General features: G+C 29.4%; 1 protein-coding gene across 1 annotated transcript; it reads left to right on the plus strand.

Moving 5' to 3' along the window:
* The first annotated feature begins 221 nt into the window (after positions 1 to 221).
* On the plus strand, positions 222 to 2,640 carry LOC140452631 (uncharacterized). Its single transcript, XM_072546950.1, has 3 exons — positions 222 to 1,098; positions 1,636 to 2,268; positions 2,573 to 2,640. The coding sequence occupies exons 1-3, from the start codon at positions 222 to 224 to the stop codon at positions 2,638 to 2,640; spliced, it is 1,578 nt and encodes a 525-aa protein (XP_072403051.1).
* Positions 2,641 to 9,747: the final 7,107 nt, after the last annotated feature.

A 9,747-nucleotide genomic window follows, 5' to 3' on the forward strand; every position in this document is an offset into this window, starting at 1 on the left:
CCTTTTAGATTTGGCCCGTTACAGCCTACCACCTAATCCCAATAAACCTAATAGTTCAATAGATGGTGAAAAAAACAAGATGGTTATTTCGTTAGTCAAATTTTTTTCTGAATTTATAAAAAATGTAAAATCATTTGAGGATGCAGAAACACTGGATAATAATTTGTTAGCTAAGGGTTTGCATACTGTTCTCGAGGATATTTTTAAAGGTACTTAAATTTATGGCTTTTAACACTAAACTTAAAATTATGCAATGGAACGCTAGATCAGCTGTTGCAAATAAAAACAGCCTACTCAATTTCCTTATTAAAGAAGATGTTGATATTGCTCTTTTAAGTGAAACCTGGTTCAAAAATAATGTTGTATATAATTTTAAAGGTTATAATATTGTTCGTCAAGATCGTGCAGACGGTTTTGCTGGTGTCGCTGTTTTGGTAAAAACTGGTATCCGTTTTGAAATATTAAAATTAAATAAAAACTTCAATAAAGAGCTACTTGCCTGTGGTATTAAAGTTAATTACGATAATACTCACTTGAGTTTTCTCTCTGTATATAGATGTCCAAAAACCAAAACCAGAATAGAAGATTGGACAAACTTATTTTCCCAAGTGAAGCACCCTTGCATTATTGGGGGTGATATGAATGCCCACAATGCGCTGTGGGGATCATCAAACAATGATAATATTGGCGATCAAATTGTAGAGACCCTACAGGATCTTGATTTCATTGTGATGAATAACGGTCAACCTACTTGTCAAGGAAATCCAGGACATTCAGATTCTATGATTGATATTACGGTTTGTTCCCCTTCCATTTTTACTAAGACATTTTGGACTGTAGATTCTGATACACTTGGATCAAATCACTATGTTGTAAAAATAGAATTCGAATACCCAAGAGCTGTTAATGAGACCATATATCCCAAAAGTAAATGGAATACTAAGAAAGCTAATTGGGATATGTACGCTGAAATAATTGAGAATACTTTAAATGAAAGTGGACCTATATCCCCAAATGTAGAAGAAAAATATAATCTATTATTAGACTGTATCAATAAAGCTTCAACACAATCTATTAGCCAATATAAACCCTTTAAGTGTAAGAAACGGACTCCTTCACCATGGTGGGATGCAGAATGTGATCTAATTGTTGCAGAAAGAAAAAATGCATTAATAAAATACAAGCAAGATCCATCAGTTGAAAATTTTATTAAATGTAAACAAGCTAGTGCACACGCTAAGAAATTATTGAAATCGAAAGCCAAACAAAGCTGGGTTGATTGGTGCTCAAAATTAAATAAACAAACGTCGCCTACTTCGATTTGGAATCAAGCGAAAAGGATGAACAGGAAAAGGGTCAATGCTCCATTACCACTAGAAGATTCGTGGATAGCAGAGTTTTTCGACAAAATTGCACCACCGTATGTGAACAATCACGAAGATTTAATGGTATTCAATCCGAATTATAGTCATTTTCTCTTAAAACCGTTTACTATGGTAGAATTGGACTGTGCCCTTAGTGACCGTCCTAACACTTCTCCTGGTTATGATGAAATCAAATATATTATGCTATTTAATTTACCAAATAATGCAAAAGAGTTACTTCTAAATATTTTTAATCAGATAATTAGAGAAGGTTCTAACTTTTCGGCCTTCAAACATATTATTGTCGTTCCTATTCCCAAACCTGGGAAAAATCTAAAATTAGTTGAAGCTTACAGACCCATATCTTTATTATCTTGTGTACAAAAAACTCTAGAGAGAATACTTAAGGCTAGGCTAGAATGGTGGTTACTAGAACAGAACCTTCTACCCAAAGAACAATACGGATTCAGGAAAGGTTTTGGTACCTTGGATGCATTGGCTTCCCTAGTTGTAGACATTCAAAACAATTATTCCCGGAACAATTACTTACCGGCATTATTTCTTGACATAGAAGGTGCTTATGACTCTGTGTGTCTAACAGCACTCAAAGAAAAAATGACAAGAATATTTCAAATTCCAGCTCAATTTGCTGATAGTATTGTTAATCTTTATTCAAACAGATTAGTTTATTTAAGAAAAGAACAAATGCTCATAGGCCCCAGAATCGTAAACAAAGGATTACCTCAGGGTTCTGTATTGAGTCCTATCCTGTTTAATTTGTACGTAGCGGATTTGTACAATATTAAAATAAACAACATACCATTCAACCTCATACAATACGCAGATGATTTCTGCATTTACACAGAACACAAAGAATATAAACAAGCAATCAAAAACTTGGATAGTATTTATCAACTACTTCAAAAATGGCTTGATAAAAACAATTTTGAATTATCTTGTAATAAATCACAGGTTTGCATTTTTACCAGACATTATAAACCTAATGATCAAATAATTAAATTAGGAAAACATCAATATCCACTAAAAAATAAGGTCAAATATTTAGGTATGACACTTGACAAACATTTGACTTGGAAGGATCACATTGAGGATATGTTAAACAAATGCAACAAGGGAATAAATTTTCTTAAATCGATTAATAAAACGAGGTGGGGTGCTGATGTAGACGTAAATTTATTATTCTACAGAGCGTATATTCGCTCTATTTTGGATTACGGAAGCATATTTTATGGATCAGCCAGTAATGCATTGCTAAATAAAATTAACGTAATACACAATTCAGCTCTACGTACATGTTTAGGTGCTATGAAGTCCACACCAATTCAACCCTTGTATTTGGAAGCCTTGGAACCGCCTTTAAATATCAGACGAAACTTCCTGACCGAAAAATTTCTGGTAAAGACATATATAAAAAATCAATCGTTATACACAAAGCTCATCACTCTGAATTGCTATGATTTGTCTACTAAATACTGGGAAAAAAAGAAATCGCCTTTAGTCTGCGAAGCTCTGCAACATAATATGGAAGCATTAAAAGAGATAGATAAAGCTACGTATACACTTCAAAACATCTCATATGCAACATATCATGGTTCAAATGCAGATATCATGGTACCAAAATATAGTGACAGTATACACATAAATAGAAAGATTATTCACTCAATATTATCAGAATTCGAAAACTCCGTTGTTATATATACCGATGCCTCCAAATCATCAAACGGTACTGGATGCGCTTTTTTTATTCCATTGGAACGAATAGAACGCACATTTAAGTTGAACTCCCAGATCTCTATTTTTACAGCAGAAGCTCTTGCAATATATGAGGCCTTACTTTATGCAACAGAAAGTAACTCGGACCATATAGTGATATTATCAGATTCTTTATCAGTTTTGACCTCTATTGGGAAACCGGGATTGCCAAATACGTACAGTTGCCCTTATATTTACAAAATTAAGGATATCAAACAAAAGTTAGTAACAAGGGGCAAAAATGTACTTTTTGTTTGGATTAAAGCACATATAGGTTTGGAAAATAACGAACATGTAGACCAATTAGCAAGAGAAAGTATTATGTCTGGTAGAGAAACTTCGTATAAAATCACGGCTTGCGACTTTCTGGCTTCCTTAAAATTAAGATTATACCAAAGGTGGGATAATATATGGAAGGAATATTCCATTGTTAGCCCAAATAGATACACTTCTCTTCAAACAGATATTCCTAAAACTCCTTGGTATAAATTTCTTAATGTACCTAGAAAATATGTTACCACGATCATAAGACTGAGATTTGGGCACGCTTGTTACCCCAAACATTTATTTAAACTTAAGGTTTTAGATAATGATCAATGTGAATTTTGTACAGAAGAAGGAAACCTAGATCATATATTTTTCAGTTGCCCCAGAAATATTATAACTTCATCCAGATTAATAAATAATTTACACAAACACAACATATTAGCCCCTTGGAACCCTCAGTACCTATTATCATTAGACTCGAGAGCAGTGTATGATTTATTAGTTATGTTTTTAAAAGATAGTAAAATAACCATGTGAATAATTATACATTAGTTAATAACGTAACCTTTGTCTCTAACCCAATTGTTTAAATTCCTTTCTTACCGTGGCCTAGTGTTGTATGTTAAAAAAAAATGCCTTGATGGGCCCCTAGGCGAGAAGAGAGTGACCCTGTTTACCTGTTTTGTATATTTATTTTAATTTTAATATAAACTCAGACAATCTTTCTTTTACCATGTTGAGTCTGGCTGAATGACTAAAAGTCTATGCCAAAAAAAAAAAAAAAAAAAAAAAAAAACCTAGATATATGACTTCTTTTTGAAAAAATGTACATTTTTCTTGATTTATTTTTAGTCCAACTTTGTCTAATCTATTTATTATAATTTTTAGGTGTTTCTCATGAACTTCAGCCGTTTTAGAAAAAATTAATATATCATCAATGTAGTGAATTACAAAATGTTCATATTGATCCAAAATATCATGAAGACATCTACATAGAGCACTGCAAGATGATTGAAGTCCAAATGGTACTACTTTGAATTGATATACTACTCCATCTATCTGAAATCCTGTATACTGTCTACTTTTTCTTTCTAGAGGTATTAACCAGAAACTATGCTGTAAATCGATTTTAGTGAAAAATGACATTCCTGTAATTCTTCCTAATATTCCATCTATACTCATTGGTGCTTCAAATTGCTTTTCAGTAATCTTGTTAATATTCCTTGCATCCAAACATAACCTGATTTCACCTGATCTTTTTCGTACTACTACTATGGGGTTAATAAAACGTGTGTCTGCCTTCTCAATGATCCCATCTTCTAACATATTATTAATTGTTTTGTTTACTTCTTCTCTGTATTTATATGGTATTGGGTATGATTTTGTTTTAAAAACTTTTTCTTCTTTAACTTTTATACTATGGATATAATTTTGTGCAATTCTATTTTCTTTATTGACAAGTCCCTTGTGTTGCTGCAATATGGAAATGACTATTGATTTATATTCTTCAGGGCAATTTAAAACTTTTATCATATCTTCTTCTTTACAAATAAAATAATTCTTCATTATGTACTCATTATTCCTTGCTTCCAATTTTACGCACTCCGCCTCGTAGGCATCCATCTGCTTAAAATTTCCATTCCTTAAATATTCACTACAATTATTCTTTACATTCTTTTGGGACATTTCCCTATCATCAAAATACATTTCTTCTTCATAAACATCATTATTTTCTTTTAATAATATCCTATCAACTCTTATTCCTTCTTCCACCTCATCTTTCTGCATAAATTTAATTATTTGCCCTTCCAAAGTTACCATTTTTTCTTCAAAATCTATCTTTACTTTCTTCTTTTCCAATTCATCATTTCCCATTAATATATCAACACATAAATCCTTGACAATAAATCCTTGCATATTAATTTCTTTATTAAGAATATTAATTTTAAAATTGGCTAGTTTATCAATTTCACCCAACTTCTTATTATTTGCACCAACAATTTTAATTTTTGGAATCTTTATTATATCTGATAATTTTAATGTATTAAAAATAAAATTCTCCGAGACTAAAGTACTTTCTGAACCAGTATCTATCATAATCTTAATCATTTTATTTTTGGCCAAAGCATTTATATAAATTAAATTAATAGATTCAATAATTTTCTCTTCATCTAAAGAAATAAATTCAAAAGGTTTTTCATAATAGCAATGGCCTAACTTGTAATTCAGAAAGTTTACTGCACAAAATTTTGATTATTAGAATTGTCAGATTGTATCTGACCACTTGGATCTGATGTCCTATGTCTTTCCCTACTATGACTTCTACTCACATTTTCTTGCCTTGTACTATTTCGTTCCCTGTCTTCGCAGCTTCTATTCCTTCGAACACAATTTACCTCTGTCTGTTATAGTTAGGTCGCTCTGTATTTCTTCTATTGTTAAAATCTTGTCTATTATTATTAGTACTGTTATTAAAATGTTGTCTATTATAACTAGTATTGTTATTACAATTTTGTCTAATTTGATTACTGTTATTATTATTAAAATTTTGTAAATTATTACCATACCTAGTATTATTGTTATATGATTGTCTATATTGTTGATTATCATTTTTATTATATTGAAAGTTATTATTGTTTTTTCTGTTGTTATTATTACTTGTCATATTGCCTCTTTGTATTCTTTGAATAAAATTAATAAAACTATCTATTGTTTGAATATTTTGTACAGTTACTGTTTGGACAACATCAGCATCAAAATGTCTAGATACATTTAAGACTGTTTCATCCTCTCTAAGTGGTGGTTCTAAATATTTTGCAACTGTTATCAGTTTCAATGCATAATCTACCATATTTGATTTTAAATTTTGATTATACTTTCCAAAATATAGAATTTCTCTAAACTTGGCTTGCTCTAATTCACCCCAATAATAATTTAAAAATTTATTTTCAAATGTTTGAAAATTATCTAAATCATTTTCAATACTAGCAAACCAAGTTGCTGCATTGTCATTTAATGTCACTCTAATATAATCTTTAATATCATTAATATTATTCACAAATCTTAATTTATGTTTTAAACTATTTATGTATACTCTAGGATGCAAATTTTTTATATTACCAGAGAATTTAATCCCAGTCTCATTTGTTAAATTTAAGTAAGGTCTCCCTATGTCTCTCATTTGTGAAATATCATCTATTCTCTGTTCCACATTTCTTATTTGATTACAATTTATTTGGATATTTTGTTGTATATCGTCTAATTTTTCTTCTGTGTTTCTCCTGTCTTCGTTAATTTTTACTTCTAAGTTACATTTCTGTAACTCTATTTTCTGTTCTATATCTATCTTATTATCTTGAATAATCCTCTTTACTTCTGTCCTCTCATTGTCTATCCTTTTCTTGTAGTCATTCCGTATACTTTTTATTTCATTTGCTACTTTTTTCTCTGCAGCTTCAAGTTTTTTATCCATTTGTTTTACAATTTTATTATTATTATCTTCTATTTTCTTTTCTAATTTTCTATAATTCTCTTCCAATTTCTGTTCCATTTTTTTCATGTCTTCTTTGACTTCTTTTGAATTCTCTTCCAATTTTTTATGTCTTCTTTGATTTCTTTTGAATTCTCTTCCATTTTCTGTTCCATTTTTTTCATGTCTTCTTTGATTTCTTTTGAATTCTCTTCCATCGTCTTGTTCATCTGCATCATTAATGACATCAAAGCTGCCATATTGACATTTTCCTCTCTTTCTGGATTCATTTCTGCAGTATCTTGTGGAACTTGAACTAAACTCTCCTCTTGTATAGGTTGTGTTTCTACTTCCACATCTTCTTCATTCTTTTTGCTTCTTGTACCTTTCTTTCCTTGAGACATTTTGAGACTTTACTTGTTCAAATATAATTAAAAATAAAATCTATAATTTTTTCTTTCTACTGATAATTAATTTAATTATATGAGAGCACTTATCTTCCCAAACTTATTATTTTAAATAGAGAGCCACCGCGTTGGGTGCCAAATTGTTATGATGTGTTTTTTGTTTGAATGATGAGCAATGAGTATTTTTAATAATATAATATATAGGGTTTTTATCGCGGTTCTCAAAGAATTAGCTTGTAAGTACTTTTTTAAATTATCTTTATTATAACTATTATGAAACACACATATATATATCTAACCTAGCCAATGTAAATTTAAAATAAACTATCTTTAAATTGATATTCTTATAAAACTAATTAAATTCTATAGACAATCTAAAATTTAAACAAAACTATCTTCAAAATTGAAATTGTTATGACACTAACTAAATTATATTAACAAAATTTTGTACCTTTCTTTCACTGAATGCCTAAATGAACTGTTTTCCACTATATAGATTCTAATCACCACTGAATGTCTTCGTACTTCGGTTATCCTTGTTTTTGTGAAATTACTTTTTCCAATTATCAGCTTCTACCAATTTAAGATATAGTTTTCTTCACCAGCATTTATACACCACCAAACAAACCAGCAAACACCATTTATATTTATTCTTCTTTTCAATATACCAATATCCAATTATTATAAGTTGATTTATACTAATCTCCAATCATAATATAATTTTAATTCCTTCCAATGTCCATCCAATATTCTTCTAATATACTTTTATAATCTTCAATAATTATTTGTGTATAATTATAAATGTGCATTAAATATAGGCATAATTTTTAATCTTCATTTAACTCACTATATTAAACAATTGGACTATTTGTAAGTGATTCACTGACTCAAACTAACTTTCATATTTCTTACTAAACTTTTCTGACTGACTTCTTGACAATTCTGAACAATTTACTAGACTTTCATAATAAACTGGCCTGACTTCTGACTAAAAACTGCCATCTTGAATCCAAATCACGGGTATTTATATCTTTTTGGATATTCTAGAACCATCTGGTAAGAGATCATGTTCCATTCGTTCTATTAACTTCTATATAGATGTTCTCGAAAAAAATATCTGTTCGATCCACCGCCATAATCATTATTCCAGAATGTTCGACCGTAAACAATGGTCACACTCTGCACTCTGGAGAATTCGTTAATGTTCCATTGATAATTTTGTTGACATTTAGGCTTTTCAGATCAGAATAAACATTCAAATTAGTAACTAACACTCTAATTTAATAAAATACACATTTCAAGTAATATATTATTATAACCCCACTTTATATTCCTAAAAATTTCCGAAAATGTCACTTGGAGACAGAGTTTGTATAGTTGGTTGCCTAGTCACATGGCTCACTTAAATGTATCTACCGCATTATAATTACTAAAATACAACTTTTTACAATTATTATATGCTAATTTCTTAAAATGCCCTCACATAAATATATTTTTATAAATTTCTCTAGTATATAACTTATTTAAAATAATCAAATACTTTTTTATATCTAATATTATGTAGTATATAACTTATAAATTATTTTCTATAAACCCCAATTGTCACAATATATATATATATATATATATATATATATATATATATATATATATATATATATATATATATATATATGAAGTAACAAGAAGGAAATTTTTAGGAATATAAAGTGGGGTTATAATAATATATTACTTGAAATGTGTATTTTATTAAATTAGAGTGTTAGTTACTAATTTGAATGTTTATTCTGATCTGAAAAGCCTAAATGTCAACAAAATTATCAATGGAACATTAACGAATTCTCCAGAGTGCAGAGTGTGACCATTGTTTACGGTCGAACATTCTGGAATAATGATTATGGCGGTGGATCGAACAGATATTTTTTTCGAGAACATCTATATAGAAGTTAATAGAACGAATGGAACATGATCTCTTACCAGATGGTTCTAGAATATCCAAAAAGATATAAATACCCGTGATTTGGATTCAAGATGGCAGTTTTTAGTCAGAAGTCACGCCAGTTTATTATGAAAGTCTAGTAAATTGTTCAGAATTTTCAAGAAGTCAGTCAGAAAAGTTTAGTAAGAAATATGAAAGTTAGTTTGAGTCAGTGAATCACTTACAAATAGTCCAATTGTTTAATATAGTGAGTTAAATGAAGATTAAAAATTATGCCTATATTTAATGCACATTTATAATTATACACAAATAATTATTGAAGATTATAAAAGTATATTAGAAGAATATTGGATGGACATTGGAAGGAATTAAAATTATATTATGATTGGAGATTAGTATAAATCAACTTATAATAATTGGATATTGGTATATTGAAAAGAAGAATAAATATAAATGGTGTTTGCTGGTTTGTTTGGTGGTGTATAAATGCTGGTGAAGAAAACTATATCTTAAATTGGTAGAAGCTGA

The sequence above is a fragment of the Diabrotica undecimpunctata genome, chromosome 11 (assembly GCF_040954645.1).
Source record: "Diabrotica undecimpunctata isolate CICGRU chromosome 11, icDiaUnde3, whole genome shotgun sequence".
Taxonomy (NCBI): domain Eukaryota; kingdom Metazoa; phylum Arthropoda; class Insecta; order Coleoptera; family Chrysomelidae; genus Diabrotica; species Diabrotica undecimpunctata.

Bases quoted from the DNA above. Each gene is read 5' to 3' on its own strand.
- LOC140452631 (XM_072546950.1), top strand. From the start codon at position 222: ATGGCTTTTAACACTAAACTTAAAATTATGCAATGGAACGCTAGATCA. The intron at 1,099-1,635 runs GTAAGAAACGGA...TAATTAGAGAAG, and splicing joins CCAATATAAACCCTTTAAGT to GTTCTAACTTTTCGGCCTTC. The intron at 2,269-2,572 runs GTATTTATCAAC...ATTATTCTACAG, and splicing joins AGCAATCAAAAACTTGGATA to AGCGTATATTCGCTCTATTT.